This window comes from Microcaecilia unicolor, chromosome 5 (genome assembly GCF_901765095.1).
Source record: "Microcaecilia unicolor chromosome 5, aMicUni1.1, whole genome shotgun sequence".
Taxonomy (NCBI): domain Eukaryota; kingdom Metazoa; phylum Chordata; class Amphibia; order Gymnophiona; family Siphonopidae; genus Microcaecilia; species Microcaecilia unicolor.
Window position 1 is genome coordinate 362,822,572 of NC_044035.1, and position 16,510 is coordinate 362,839,081.

A 16,510-nucleotide genomic window follows, 5' to 3' on the forward strand; every position below is an offset into this window, starting at 1 on the left:
TGGTTTACAAAATAAAACAGGGAGGCTGCCAGAGAGACAAACAAGGGAAAACAAGACAAGACGTCATATAAAAAAAAAATCCAGGCAGAATTCAAGAGGATGAAGGGTAGACAAGAGTAAAGAGAATTCAGGGGATAGTGCTGGACAGACTTATACGGTCTGTGCCAGAGCTGGTGGTGGGAGGCGGGACTAGTGCTGGGCAGACTTATATGGTTTGTGCCAGGGCTGGTGGTTGGGAGGCGGGGATAGTGCTGGGCAGACTTATACGGTCTGTGCCAGAGCTGGTGGTGGGAGGCGGGACTAGTGCTGGGCAGACTTATACGGTTTGTGCCAGGGCTGGTGGTTGGGAGGCGGGGATAGTGCTGGGCAGACTTATACGGTCTGTGCCCTGAAGAGCACAGGTACAAATCAAAGTAGGGTATACACAAAAAGTAGCACATATGAGTTATCTTGTTGGGCAGACTGGATGGACCGTGCAGGTCTTTTTCTGCCGTCATCTAGTATGTTTTCATCTCCAGCGTTCCACAAATTCACCACCTTTTCCATGAAGAAGTATCTCCTCAGGTTACTTCTGAGTCTGTGGAGAGGTGGATAAGGACGGTGGAGGACAAGAGGAGGGAAGGGAAGCGGATTGCATAAAAAGGTGCTCTGAGAATGGAACCCCAAGCTTGTCTCATCCCAGTCACTAAAACATTGTATTAATAATAATAATAATACAGTTCCTAGTACATAAATGTCTGAAACATTTCATTCTCAATAGATCACAGAGGACCTAATTGGAAGATTTAAAGACATTGTGGAAAGGATAAAAGATTATCCATCAATACTGAGATCCAGTGAAATCCTGATGCATCTGACAAACTTCAGCTCACTGCTGTCCCTGGGAGCCCAGGTCAGTGATAGACAGAACCAGAATTTGCAGCTTCTGATCCACTTCCAATGTACACCAATAACTTGCAGAAGAATTTTACCCTGGGGACAGCTGTAGCTAGGCTGGAACACTGGGGATCATAAATTAAAGTCAGATGGATTTTTTTCATAAACCTGTTTGTTGCTTTTTAAAATTTTCAACAATAAAGAAACAATTACAAAACACTAACACAACAAAAACACAGCAGTTATTTTACATGGTTTGTGGACTAGAGCAATGTGAAATTACACAGTAGAATTATTGAACTAGAATAGGGCTGATAGAAATTGTGTTAAATTTATTGTTGACATAAATGGTTGTTTTGTCTTTTTGTTTGAATATTTGTTTTAGGATATTTTACTGAGCTGTTTTCAGATTTGCCTTTTTATGTGTACAATCTTGTATACTGCTTAGATATAAGTGAACATAGGAACATAAGCGTTGCTATACTGGGTCAGACCAAAGGTCCATCTTAATAATGGCTTATGGACTTTTCTTTTAGGAAATTATCCAAACCTTTTTAAACTCTGCTGAGCTAACTGCTTTTACCACATTCCTCTGGAAACAAATTTTCTCCAGTTTGTTTTTTAAATTTACTACTTAGTACCTTCATTGTGGGGCCCCCTAGTCCTTATATTTTTGGAAAGAGTAAACAAGTGATTCATGTCCACTGGTTCCACTCCATTCAGTTTTTTATAGACCTCTATCATCTCCCCTCAGCTGTCTTTTCTCCAAGCTGAAGAGCCCTAGCCACTTTAGCCTTTCCTCGTAGGGAAGTCATTTTATCCCCTTTATCATTTTTGTTGCCCTTCTCCATACCTTTTCTAATTTCACTCCATCTTTTTTGAGATGCAGTGACCAGAATTGCACACAGTATTTGAGGTGTGGTCACATCATAGTGATACAAAGGCATTATAACATTCTCATTTTTTGTTTTCCATTCCTTTCCTAATAATTCCTAACATTCTATTTGCTTTCTTAGCCACCGCTGCACATTGAGCAGAGGATTTCAACGTATCATCAACGATGACACCTAGATCCTTTTCCTGGGCGGTAACTCCTAATGTGGAACCTTGCAACATGTAACTATAGTTCGGGTTCCTCTTTCCCACATGCATCACTTTGTACTTGCTCACATTAACGTCATCTGCCATTTCAATGCCCAGTCTCCCCAGTCTTGTAAGGTCCTCTTGTGATTAACAATTTGGAATAAGTTGGTGTCATCAGCAATTTAATTACCTCACTAGTTATTCCCATCTCTAGATCATTTATTAAATATGTTAAAAATCAGTGGTCCCAGCACAGACCACTTGGGAACCCCACTATCTACGGAAGGCAATTTTCGTCCAGTCATAGATCTCAAAGGTCTAAACCGTTGCCTCCAAGTGTCCCGCTTTCTCATAGAAACACTAAAAGCAGTCATAGCCTCAGTTCAAAGTGGGAGAATTTCTCACCACCCTCAATCTCAAGGAGGTGTACTTGCATATACTCATATGGCCGCCACATCAGAGGGTGCTGGGCCGTCACTTCCAGTTCAGGGGTTTGCCCTTCGGTCTCACTATGGCACCAAGAACCCAAACTTCCTGAGAGGTGGAAGCCTGATAAGCAGAGGGCTTTGGAAATTAGAGGCCTTTAAAAAGAGCTCCCTAGCACTAGAGAGGAAGAAGAAGTTGATGGTGAAAGGTCCCCAGAGCCAAGAAAAGGCTTAAGAACCTCCAGCCTAGAAGCCTGTGAGGGGAATGTCCACAAATGGACATTTGGACAAGGTTCTTACCTTGCAGATGAGATTAAGATGCCTTTGTGACTTTCTTCTTACTCTTTGGTTTTCATGTTTGTTTTGAACGGAGACCAACAGCTGAGGGTAGAGGACAGGATGGTAAGGTCAAGTTGAAATTTGTCCTGTCCAGGGTGTCGAGGCTGACTTGAGTTCCTTCTGACAATGTGTAACCCGGGTCTCACACCCCGCTAGCTCGACTCTGTTTCACAGCGAGTCTGACCCAGGCCACAAGCTAAACTTCATCGTGGTGTCACAGGGGGCCAAACACAGCACACTCGTAGTTTGTCTGCCAGCCATCGAGCTTGGGAGTGGGTCACTAGTCTGGAATAGCGATCCAGGGTGTATGGGAGATCAGGAAGAACTGTATAGTGGTACTTCTCTCAGTCCCGGAGCAAGCATCCTCACTCTCACACCAGAGACCACACAGCACTCCAAGAATTTCATTTAATGCAAAGTAACTTTACTAGCAACTTCTGCAACTGGCAGTCAACACTTCAGAACTCTTTCTATTTACAGGATATTATACTGTATACAATGCTGTTCCACCCGAGACCATTTATGACGGTCTCAACCACTCCACTTCGCTCCAACATTTATATATTTACATCTTCACCTGTCCATCTACCCATCCTGTTGGGTCAAGAATAATCAAAGGCTGTTCCCCATACTTCTGATATCAACCCAACTCCCTCAGGCACAGACCCTTTCGGCTGTCCTCCTTCCAGCGAATGCACCTTGTGAGCTGCACCCCAGCCTTCAACAGGCTTTCCCTGCTCTGAATCCCGCATTCAGGCTGGACCCTCCCCCCCCCCCCCCCCCCCCCGGTCACCTGTCTACTCCTTCTCAGTCGCTAGTTATAGGGGCAGCAACTACTCCTTTGTTCCAGCCTTATTCTGCACTCCAGAATTCCCCCAATACTCCCAAGGGTCCTGGCGGAGGTACAGCAACCAAAGACTTCGTGTTCCCCACTACAATCCCTTTTATTGTTTCTCAAACTCCACCCCTGCTGTCACTCACTACAGGCAACCACATTATCTCAGCAATTGTTCTGCCGTGCCAACCCCTCCCAAACTCTCTCTCCAGCCCACTGGCACGAACCTCCCTCCCCCCAGGGCCTCTGGAAAAATCTATCACCACTGTTCTATCCATATAATGGGGAATTACAAATGTAAAAGGGCTCAGTCTCAGTGTTTGTAAGCTGATAAAGAAGCAGTTTTGAATAGAAAAATACCATCTCTCCCTACACACAGAGCTTATGTTTTGTTTCTTCAGTTTTTGTATGGTTGTTTTATTGTTGTATGGTTGTTTTTCTACTTTCCTGTTTTTAATGAAGTTCCTTTTATTTTATTGTTTTAGACTGTATTCCACCTTGTCCTGTTTTTTTTTTTCAGTAAAGGCAGTATAACATATTTTAATAAGTTATAAACTATTTAGTAAACTATAAGGCTGGAAGGTGACTAGAGCTTAATTTACATATCCCAGAACTCTGACAAAGCCTGAATTCTTTTAAAATAGAGACTTCAAGAGGTTCCTGATCTAATGGTCTGGTGTTAAGCCATAGAGGGAAAGGCATTCAAGAAGATTTCCCTACAGTTAAGCTATGTTGTAAAGAAATTCACCCTGAGTGCAACAGGTGCTCAAAACAAAGACTACTAGTGCTGGGATTTTTCTTAGAAGTTTGGTCCTGTCTATTGTACTGAAGGGTTAGTTACTAGTCTGATCTCTCAGAAACCTGCAAGGGAGCAGGATCTATACTGTCCTCAAGCTCTTAGGACCTGGTGTCTCATCAGTGTCTTCCATCATGTCCAACCAGCCATTATTATGTTTTAGTTCCATGGATGTTTGCATGTTCTCTATACACATCTTTTTCTGTCTACCGATACAGCTAAATCAAGTAAGTCCTTCTCACAGAGATCACCAAGGGACTTTCAGGCTTATTTTCAAAGCACTTTGGGAGGCTAAGTTCCATAGGTTTCTATGGAACTTTGGGAGGCTAAGTGCTTTGAAAATATGCCTCAATGTCTCTTATGCTCTCATGTCAAACCCCATCCACAAATGTCCTAGCTTGGTTGGTAGCTCTGCTCACATAATGACTCTCTGAAGACACCAAGTCCCAAGCTGGATAGAACCAGTTCAAGACAAGGAATAAATATAGCAGCACAGTTTGTTCACCTCTATCCCCAAAAACCAAGGCTACAGCAGTGAAATCACAAGAAACAAAAAGGCAGGCGATCTTCCAAATCCAGAATAGACCACAAAACAGCAGATCTTTAGTATTAGAAATCCAAAACTGTCTACATTTGTTCACAACATTAAAATAAATAATTATTTATATATTCATTTATTTTAATCTGGTGAATAAATTTGGACAGTTTGGGATTTCTAATACTAACAATCTGCTGTTTTGTCACCTGCAGGTAAACCACAGCCAGAAATTCATCTTAGCTGGATAAGTTTGGTTCTGTGCTGCATATTTATTTATTTATTGCATTTGTACCCCACATTTTCCCACCTATTTGCAGGCTCAATGTGGCTTACATAGTACCGTCAAAGGGTTTGCCCAGTCGGTGGATAACAAATACAAAGTTGTATAGTGATCGTATGAGGTATAAGTGGGGATTGGAAAAGATGAAGATTGCGTGTTGTCCTGTTCGATCATAGTCATGCTGTGTTGGTAGGTGAAGAGGGTTACGTGGGGTCGTTGTTTAAGAATACAGGGGACACTTATAGCCCACACTACAATGCAAGTGGTTAAGTCTTGGTAGGGGATGTGTGTGATGGTCCCAGGCACTGTTCCCTCTAAGCTGAGTGGGAGTCCTCCAACTTGTGGGGGGAGGGTGCTTTAATATTGTACATTCAATGGCTAGAGACAGGCAGGCTTCTTGGAGTCTTGCAAAGCTTGTCTGTCCTTCAATATTAAAAATGTGATAGTGAAACAGCATCTCGCACTGGCAGTGTACACAATGTCCCCTTATGTTAAGTAGCACCGGTCCCAGTACACTCCACTGTTCACTCTCCTCCATTGAGAGAAATGACCATTTAACCCTACCCTCTGTTTTCTGTCCAATAACCAATTCCTAATCCACACCAGAATATTGCCTCTCATCCCATGACTAATTTTCTTAGGAGTCTCTCATGAGGAACTTTATCAAAAGCTTTCTGAAAATCTAGATACACTACATCAACCGACTCACCTTTATCCACATGTTTATTTTCGCCTTCAAAGAAATGAAGCAAATTGTTGAGGCAAGACTTTCCTTGTCCCATTAAACCATGTTTGTCTATGTGTTCTGTAATTTTGTTCTTTATAATAGTTTCCACTATTTTGCCTAGCACTGAAGTCAGGCTTACTGGTCTGCAATTTCCCGGATCACCCCGGAACCCTTTTTTAAAATTGGCGTTACGTTGGCCACCTTCCAATCCTCAGGTACTGTGGATGATTTTAACAACAGGTTACAGATCACTAACAACAGATCAGCAATTTCATGTTTTAGTTCTTTCAGTACCCTTGGATGTATGCCATCTGGTCCAGGTGATTTATCACTCTTTAACTTGTCAATTTGGCTCAGTATGTCTTACAGATTCGCCGAGATTTCTTTCAGTTCCTTCACATTGTCACCCTTGAAAACCATTTCCAGTATGGGCAGATCTCTTACATCTTCTTCCGTAAAGACAGAAGCACAGAATTCATTCAGTTCCTCCACTATTTTATTTATTTGTTTTTGTTACATTTGTACCCCACGCTTTCCCACTCATGGCAGGCTCAATGTGGCTTACATGGGGCAATGGAGGGTTAAGTGACTTGCCCAGAGTCACAAGGAGCTGCCTGTGCCTGAAGTGGGAATCAAACTCAGTTCCCCAGGACCAAAGTCCACCACCCCAACCACTAGGCCACTCCTCCACTCCACTATGGCCTTGCCCTCCCTGAGCACCCCTTTTGCTCCTTCATGATCTAATGGTCTCACGGATTCCCTCGCAGTCTTTCTGCTTCTGATGTACCTGAAAAAGGTGTTACTATGAGTTTTTGTCCACGGCATATTCTTTTAGCCTTCTTTATCAGTGCTTTGCATCTAGCTTGACACTGCTTATGTTGTTTCTTATTTTCTTTATTCGGATCCTTTTTCCATTCTTTGAAGGACGCTCTTGTGGCTCTAATAACCTCTTTCACATCACTTTTTAACCACACTGGCTGCTGTTTGCTCTTCTTTCCACCTTTGTTAAAGCTGTGTTGCAAGAAACTTCCTCCAGACAGTACGTGATGTGATCAGTCTGTCTGGTTTTGTGGAAGGGCAATCTTAAGTCAGAGAATGTAAGTTCCAGGAGTAAAGGATAAAGGAGCCATGGATTCTGCTGTCTGCCCAGGTGCAGATGCTCTTTACTAATGACCATGACTGGGGAGCTACCGTGGGCTCTGGACGTTGTAGCACACTGGTTATGTGGGTCTGTATCGCCAGTGTTAGGAAATGGCTCCTCCTATTTTTCTGTATCTGCAGGAAGCACACAGACATGCCTGAACGTCTACACCTGTGACCATAACAAGGCTTGAAATGAGAGAGAATGTGTTATGTGCTTACAGGTGAATGCCAGCACAATTCTTCTGCAGCTGAGCAAACAGTTACTAGAGGTGGAATATCAAAACAACAGTCCGCCTGAGCTGGGACTTCCTGCAGCTATCAACTTCTTTCACATGTTTGACAACCTGATGAAGGGTGTGAGGGACACGAGCAAGAACACAGATTCTAGACAGGTAGAAGTGGAAGCGCACTGTTCTTCACTCTTTCCAGGGGAGGGCAAAGTCTGGGGAAATGAGAGAAGAGCTTGGAAGAAGCTTTTGGAAGAGAAAGGAGAGCACAGAGATGAAACGTACCCCAAGACTCCAAGTCATATGACCTCAAAAGGATAAGAGACCGAGCCACGGGATGACTTTGTAATGTAATGCGTGTTATTCTGTTTTCAGTTGGAGCTGGTGCTGGAGGCATCTCTGGAGGCCATGATGCACATACACACAGCATTACTGCAAGGCACGGATGGAGCACAGGTTGTAATTGTGTCTTCCTCTACTTCCAGCACAATAGTCAGCAGGTAAGAAAACTCTGTGTACTCAGCGGAAAAGCAAGTAGGGTAACCAATTCCATCCAACCCAGCGCAATGGAGAACCAGCACAATACAATTAAGTAACGAAAGCCAAACTATCCTTCACAACATCACAAGAACTTCTAGCATGATGCTGAGCAGGGGATGAAACTCCCTGGTATAATGCTTCTCCTGTAAAATAGTGAGCAGGTCACCCATTTGAAGGTGAACCTTCTGTCTGGAGCATTGGTTCAGTGTAAGTGAGTCTTAGGAGGATGGGGATGCAATGACTGTTAACTTCAGTGCTTAAACTGCTGTGGCACACCCCCATGTTCCTTCCCTGCATGTGGCGTTCTCTGTTCTTTTTCATCAGGCAGGACACATCTGCTCTGCATGCAACTTCCTACACAACTCCTGCACCAGCTACAGTCCAGATCACGTTCCCCTCCAAGTCATCCTTGCAAAGTCTCATCAGCAGATATCCTCAGTCTCAGGTCCAGGTAAGTGAGATGTTCATAGTGCCAAGACAGGGTGAAATTTGCCAGCAGAATCAGGTTGCACTGGAAGAGATGTGTGTGGCACTCGGTACTTAGCAGTAGAGTAAATCCAGGTTATTTATAAACAGCAAGAAAACGTGTCAAAGATAAGAAATATTTCCCATTGTACTTAGCGCTATAGGTTTGATTACAAGGAACTTCCAAGAGCACCTGGACAAGCTGCCTATACGTTTTACATCTTATGAACGCCAGAAGGGAGGTCTCGGTGGCACGAAGCAAGGCGTACAGCAAGCCTTAGTAGTAAATTTGAGAGACTGAGATCATATCCACATACCCTGACGTAGGAGTCAGGTTCTTTACTGTCTTTGAATGTGCAAAATTAACCCATTTGGAGACATTGCTCCGTGGGGGAGGGGGGGACAACGACACTAATGTAAATACTTGTTAAACAGTTCCACTGTTTCATCATCAGCCTGAACATCTATCAGTGCTACTGAAATGATCATCAGCAGGATGCTGAAATAGTAGCTTATGAGAGCAGGTATTGATATAGTACTGTGCGATAGGCCAGATTGCAAGAGTATATGAGGAGGGAGGTGGGGCAAGAAGGTTGTATATGAAAGCACATGTTTTAGGGAAGGAGAGTAGAATTCAGCTCATGCCTTTTCAATAGTAGCACAAAGTGTATGAGAGGCTTTAGAGCACAGCATCTCAAAAGGTCTGTCGTGTAAGGATGGGTTGATGGCTAGTAACATGTGAGTGAATGCTAACATGTTAGTAACTGAAAGGTGTAATAGCTTAGATGGTTTATTGATGTGGTATTGTGTAAGAGGCTGTTGGCATGAACATTTATTTAGATCTAGTGAGTGAAAGGCCATGTTGATCTGACAATGTGCGAGTGACTGGGTTTCCACAGAAGCAAGAGTGCATTGACATGTGAGACATTGATGATGCAGTCGTGTGCAAGAGGCTGTGTTGACATTCTAGCATGTGACATGTTGATGTATCAGTGCAGTGAGAGGCCATGGTGGCATGCAAGGTATCGTTAAAATGGCGTGCAAGAGGCTGAGTTTGTGCCGTGGCTTGGGAAAGGCCGTGTGACTCAGAAATGTGCAAGAGAGAATGTGAACAAGCCTGAGGCCACAGTGTTGTAGTGTGCAAGAGAGTGTGATCGTATTTATTTAATTTATTTACAGTGACGAAGAGCGAATCAGTTTCATTATATGCAAACACTTCTATTGGCAGATAGTGGAACTGCTACATGTTACAGCATGAGACAGTTTTAGCATAGTAGCATGTAAGAGGATGAGTTGGCAGAATAATGTATGAGAAGCGAGCAGCCTTGTTGGCATAGCAGTAAAGGCAAGTTGATGTAATAGAGGTCGTACGGTGGCATGTGCAAGGTTGTGTTTGCATAACATGCGAGACTGCATATTGGCAGCATGTGAGAGGCTGTAATATGAACGTGATGTTGATATGTGAAAGGCAGTGTTTACGTATGAGACTATTTTGGCAAGTGAACACAGGAGAAGGCATGATTATGTAGTAGCATGTGGGATGGTGTATACTGGGGAGGGACATGCTTTCAGGATGTCTGTCTCTGCTTTAGGTCACAGCTTTTACTTTCAACCCCTTCGAATACATCAGTAACCAGGATGTTGTTGGAAATACTGTAAATGTCATTCTATTATCTCATGATGAAGTTGTGGAAGTCTCCAACTTAACAGAAGACATTGAGGTATGTGAAGGGGTTTCTAAGAAGTCTTTCAAGAGTATCTTTGCTGGAGGTTCAAAAAGCCTGTACCAAGGGTTGGTAAATCTGAATCCTAGCAGGGAAAATACCCTTAGAGACTTCTCTGAAGGCATAGAGAGTGGAAACCCTTGGGAACTGGGTTCAAGGCTAGGAAGCCTTTCGGAGCAACTCAGGGTAGAAGAAGGAGCTGCAACCCTTGGTCAGGCATATATTAGAACAGAAGGAAAGGGCCTGCAGGGACACTATTGATGCCTAGGGTCAGGAAGAGCAGAAGTAGCCCTCTAGAGAGGATCCCAGGGACTGGTGGTTGCAGAGCCCTGTTAAGGGTTGGTAGTTTGAACCCCAGCCAGGAGAAACCCCAGAAGAATGATACTAGGGGCCCAACAAGGACAAAGACCTCTGGGGTGCGACCGGCACTAAAGGCTCAGAGAGAAAGGACAGCGGCTACTCAGAGCCCTGGGAGGTTCCAGGAAGCCACAGCAGGACCACTCAGAACTGACCTGGAAGCCCAACCTTGCAGCCACTAGCCCAAGAAGCCTTCAGCAGAAGGGGTAAAATCTGAGGGTACTGGATGAGGGTGGACTTGTAAAGAAAGAAAAGGAGGGACCTAGGCCACCCCCACCCATACACTGACTTGACTAAACAGCAGGGAAGAGCTTACAGCTACTATCTTGGAAAGCAATACTAACAGGGTTTAAGCAGTTTTCGAAGGACTAAGTCACTGTCTCTGAACTCCTGAGTCAAAAGACTAGAGTGCTTTTTGGTTTAAGAGGTTAAGTATCAACACTATTGGCGTTTTCTATATTTGTTTCAAAAGGTTAAGTGTCAAGACTATAGCAGTTGAATATAAATAGATTAGTGTAAATAGTTAAATAAAACCTGTTTAATTTATTAGTCAGCCCTGTTCACACAGCAGTTCTTGTTTTGGACTTTTCCCTGGGGTGGGGGAGAAGAGGATAATCCCACCCACTAACACTTTTCTTCCCCAGTTGGAGGCACTGAGCACCAAACGAATAAGGGACCGATGAAGACTGCCTTTGAGAGGTTCCAGCCAGGTTGGGTTCCGAATTAAGGTGCGCCCAGTAAAGGGCCGTTACACTAATATTTGGGTTTCTGCCAGGTACTTGTGACCTGGATTGGCCAGTGTTAGAAAAAGGATACTGGGCTAGATGGACCATTGGTCTGACCCAGTATGGCTGTTCTTATGCCTTGCCTGGCTGTAGAGGCTCGTCAGTCACTGGCGACCCAGCTGCAGAGACCCTCCACTCTACCAAACACCCAACTCAAAGGCACTTCCTTCTCAGGCTATATACTGTGATAAAGTCACCTCCAGGATAGTTGGGTTAAGGCAGTTTCAGTCTGAACTACAAGTCCCAGAGGCATTGCAGGCAAGGAGCCAGGGGGTGAGATGGAAAACCCGGACTGGACTCCTAGCTGCAATAAGGGAGGACATGGGTATAAGCTAACAGGAGGTGTAGATTGGCTGCCACTAGGGGGAAAGAGAGATAGGAAACCCTGTGTGCAGGAGCTCATCATTGGTCTCATTAGTTTAATGCTCAACTCAGCTGGTATGGGTGTGGGGAAGCTAATGAAAGGGGAATGATTAGTTGTGGTAGCTGAAGCCAGGGATTGATTAGGCAGGTGGGAAGGAGTCCCAGGAGTGGAAAGGAGTTCAGTTCAGGAGAAGCAGAAGGAGAGAAGCAGTTGCAGGCTGAAAATCCTTGGGCAAGGAGGTCCCTAAAGTACTGGCAGTTGCAGGCTGAAAATCCTTGGGCAGGGAGGTCCCTAAAGTACTGAAGCAGGCTGAGATTCCTTGGGTGAGAGGAAGTCCCAAAAGTATTGAATTCACTGTGAAGCTGATGCAGGGGAAAACCCTTGGGTAGAAGGAGTCCCTAAAATATTGAACTCTCCTGAAGGTAAAAAGGATAGAAGGTAGAAACTGCTACTTGGTGACTGAACTGTGATGATGAACTGAAAGAACTGTTTGTCTTGGGAATTGAATTACTGTTTATTGTGCACTGGATAAAGAGCCTGTAAGCCTGTATTGAATCCTGGTATGTGCTAGGCTGCTATTGGAACTGTGTACTAGAAACCTGCATGGAATAAAAGTTCTTAAGATTGAAGTTACTGGTGGACATCTGTTTCTTCACTGTACCGGGAGCCTGTGGCTGGAGGAGATTGTTCTATCCTTGGCTGCACAAGAGAGGTAGCTGTTTACAATACCCAGCTGCAGAGATCTTCGCTTCTCTGGATGCCTGATCTTGTGGGTTGCACCTTTGCAGCTTCTCTTCCCTCTCTGACTGTCCAGTTGCAGAGGTCATTCCTGCAACAGGCCCTTCAACTGCTGCAGAAGCTCTCCAGCAGTCCAATGGAATTTGTTTTAATGTCCTATCAGCCCAGTCCAACCCTGTATAACAGGCGTGGCTCCTAATTTTTTTGTGGTTGCCTCATGTATAGGGTTACTACATGTCCTCTTTTCGGCATCTTCAGATTTATCCTTCAGGTGTTTTTTTTTTAATTATTAGGTAAATATCCTCATTCTTTTATGTGCCTATGACCAACACACCCACCCACATAATGAGAACTCATCTCTGGCCTATTAATCAGTCTGGACACAAGAGGCTGCTAAAGGGAGGGAGAGGCGTTGCTGATCTCCTCTCTGTTTCTCTGCTGGTTGAAGGAATTTTGTTCATGCAGCACAACTTTAAGCCTGTGGCATGCAAAGACTTTCACGTGTCTCAGAAACCAGCCAAAGTTTTTGAGAGAGATTTCTCTGCTGATCAGTGAGCTTGGGCTCAGACTGAGTCAAACTCAAATCTGGAAGTTTTTGAAAAGTAGATTGTCTACTGCTGTATTGAAAGTCAGTCGCTGTTTGACGTGTGTTCATGAACTAAAATCCATTTACACTTTTGATATAATTAGATATTACTTTAGCAAAGGTAGCAACCATTTTTTTAAGGTAGCAACCATTTTTAATTTTGTGTCCATTTTTTTGTCTCCGCAAATATGGTAACCGTACTTATGTATACAACAAATCTCTTATTCTAAACAGTGCAGTCTTCAGCTCTGGGACAGGTGCTGATCCAATCATTAGAATCAAAGAAGATAAAGCATATCCAGACACACTCAGGCCAGACAGATAGTCTCAACTATTTGCTTTATTATAACTCACATAACAACAGGAAGTGATGTATTGTACCCAGGTGCACCCTCTACTTCCTAGAGGGATCATATAGACTCACACTGTCAGCCAGTATGACCAAGGAGGTTGGATTAACAGGAGACGGCATGACGTCAAAAAGTTGAAGCCAGTTTTCCCACCAAATCAATAGCAGACACCATTGAAAACAATAGCAAACTATATTTTGCATTCTTTCAGTTTGGAGTGGATTGGGAGGGGGAGGAATGTATGGAGAGTTTGGGAGGGTTTGGGGAGCCTTCCAGGGGTCTGTGAAGGGGAGGAAGTAAATGAGCTGCTGCTGTTACCGAGCCGGGCCAGGCTGCAGAGGGATGTAGGCCCTCCTGAAGCCCGGTCCGGCTTGGTGACAGCAGCAGCATGGGCAGCAGCTTGTTTGCTTCCCCCCTTCACAGACCCCTCGAAATCTCCCCAACCCCCCCCCCCCCCAACTCCCCTTACATCCCTTCCCACCTAATCTCCTCCTAACAGAGAGAACACAACATCTAGTTTGCTATTGTTTTCAATGGCGTTTGCTATTGTGTTGGTCAAATGATGCTGCTGCCAATCTCTGCCCAGTGGCTTCAGTCCATATAATGGGCTGGATAAATTCATGCCATCTCCTGTTAATCCAGCCTCCTTGAGTACTACTGGTCACAGAGGAACTGGTCATAGAGAGAGAGAGGTTAATGATCTAGTGAAAAACATGCCTGACCCCAGCATTCCTCATCCACAAGCAGAAAGTACTTCCAGGTTTCCCTCACTCTAATGCACAGGGTTTTTTTTCTCCTATTCTAGATTATTTTATCAAGACAGGAAATCATGGAGCCTTACACCACCCAGCACAATATGAGTGTGGAGCAGGTCCTGGTGATAGCAGTGAATGTGACTTCAGAGGAAGACACTTTTATAGTGCAACTGGAGTGTGACCCGCCACTCCCATTCAGACTTTACTTGGGTTTCCAGTATCAACCTAATGCCACCCACTTTGACCTCACTGTGACCCTCCCTAGACAAGGCAAGCAGCATGGTAAGACTTAGAATGTGTTAGATTTATCAGCATGATAATACACTTGTAATCCCTTTACACCCTAAGTATATGATATGAGGGAGTGAGGAGGAGAGGGAACAGCATCCACCATTCCTTAACTCACTTTAACTCTATAGTCTTAGTGGGCTGGGAACAGGGGAGCCGGGTTCAAACCCCACTGCCACTCCTTGTGATCTCAGGCAAGTTAATTGTGAGCTCTGTGGAACCAGGGAAATACCCAGTGCACCTGAATGTAACTGACCTTGGGCTTCTACTGAAAGACAAGAACTAACTCTACAATTCCTTTACCCATTTGCATTTCCATAGACTGAGTGTCGCTACTAGGGATCTTGTACAGAAGTGGGGTAAAAGCACCACAGGAGTGTCTGCCTCATTAGACAAAATGAGGCAGCTGCCGTAGGGGACACGTTTGGTCTGGGGTAGCAAGTGCCTCCCCAAAACAGCCTGCAGTGGCCACTAAGCAATAGGAAGAGAAAAGGGCTGATGAAGACAGCAGCTCTCTGTTCTGAAGGAATTTGGAGCACCTCCTCCCTCTTCTGGCTCAGTTCCTATTTTCAAGTGGTAGAGGGAAGAGAGGCTTCGGAACTGGGGTCTAGAGGAAATGTATCGGGGATTTAAGTAGCAATTCAGCTCCTCCAATGCATCAACATTCAATTTCAGCATCTGCCTCATTTCTTCTTCCGCACTGATACCGAAGCATATTTCTGATTGATCATAAGTATCTTTCGGTGAACTAATAACTGGAAAGATAATCTGTAGAGTTGAAGTAAGACAATCCCATAAACTAGACTATCCCACCTAATGAACTTAAGTAAACATTAAACAAAGTTGGGGCTAACGAGACCCCCTGTGGACACCTCCTTTCCATGATATTCTAGAAAAGGCTGTGTCAAATGCAGAGTCCTTTGCAAAATAGGTATAAGGACATGTGATTTCCCAGCATCTGCGGTAGTGGGAGCATCAGTTTCAAAAGAATCTATATATGCTAAGAAAACAGCATTACTGGGGGGAAATGAATGCACGTTGCAGCTGCTCTTTCAACCTCTTACATGTATTCAACAACCTGATGAAGGGCTTGAGGGTCACTGGCAGGAGCACATTTCAGATAGGTAATGTCTCTATGAATCAAAGTTTAGATTGTTCCTTTTCAATGGAGTCTCATGAACTCCACTTTCCATGATGTACCTTTGTTTCATCAGATTTGTGACTATTTTTCATTTGACAATCTTCAAACTATTTTTTTTAAATTTGTTTATTGAATTTTTAATTTATAACAAGAGTACACTTGTCATTAGAAATACAGCCATACATTTTATATACAACACAAAGGAGAAAAAAAATAAAAAAGATTTATAACTAATCATTAATTTCAATCCTTTTAACATAATAATATTTGCTTCCTTAGACCACTATTAGATAGGTGGGCGATATGAATTAGAGAAGATTACAAACATAATTAAAAATAACAAGGCAGCGTATTACTTCCATATATATATTTCCTGTGCTTTCCATTTTTCCTTCCTCTCCTTTAGGTTTAGAAATATAATATATTTTATTTATAGGAGGAATAGCTTCAAGGGGTATTTTCAACACCTCATTTAAGTATCTCTTAAATAATTCAATCGGATTAACCCCAAGGAGTTTAGGGAAGTTCAAAAGGTGTAAGTTCAAACGTCTATTAAAGTTTTCAATCTGTTCAATTCTCCTACGAATGTCAGTATTATCTTTAACCACCGTTTGTTTGAATTCTAGTAATTGGTCTACATTCTTCTGCAAGTTGGAGCTTTTTCAGCTATTTCATGCTTAACCGAGTCTACCATTGACTTTAACTCGTGAAACTTATCATTAAATGCATTGACTTCACCTGATGTTTGCTGAAGAGTTGAATCCATTTTATTCAATTTCAACCAGATCATTTCCAGACTTATCTCCGGCGCTTTCTCTGAGGTACCTGCCTCAGGTCTCAGCATTCTCTGCAGTGGTACTAGACCCTCGCTGGGAGCCACACCCGCAACACTTCCGGTAGGGCGACGGTCTCCCTGTAGAGCCGCTGTCGACGCTGGGCACAGAGGTAACAATGATATTGATGGTGGAGAAAGGGATATTTCATCTCCCGGCAAGTTTTCTGCTTCCCCAGATAAGCCCGCAACGGGATCCGTATCCCTCACAGTCTGGGAGACAGCGGTGAAGAAATGTTCGAGACTCGGTTGGACCGGAAAGGAAGTCGAGGTAGGCGGGGGTACTAATCTCGTCAACCCCTTGCGTTTAGAGTGA

The 16,510-nt window shown here is 43.8% G+C and overlaps 1 protein-coding gene across 1 annotated transcript in view; it reads left to right on the plus strand.

Moving 5' to 3' along the window:
* LOC115471377 (polycystic kidney disease protein 1-like 3) overlaps positions 1-16,510 on the plus strand; it is a 120,919-nt gene that overhangs the window by 12,094 nt on the left and 92,315 nt on the right. Inside the window, exons 3-8 of the mRNA XM_030205074.1 lie at positions 761-892; positions 7,264-7,434; positions 7,645-7,769; positions 8,134-8,260; positions 9,867-9,995; positions 13,984-14,215. Coding sequence (XP_030060934.1) covers positions 761-892; positions 7,264-7,434; positions 7,645-7,769; positions 8,134-8,260; positions 9,867-9,995; positions 13,984-14,215 — 916 coding nt within the window. The remainder of the gene's footprint in view (positions 1-760; positions 893-7,263; positions 7,435-7,644; positions 7,770-8,133; positions 8,261-9,866; positions 9,996-13,983; positions 14,216-16,510) is intronic.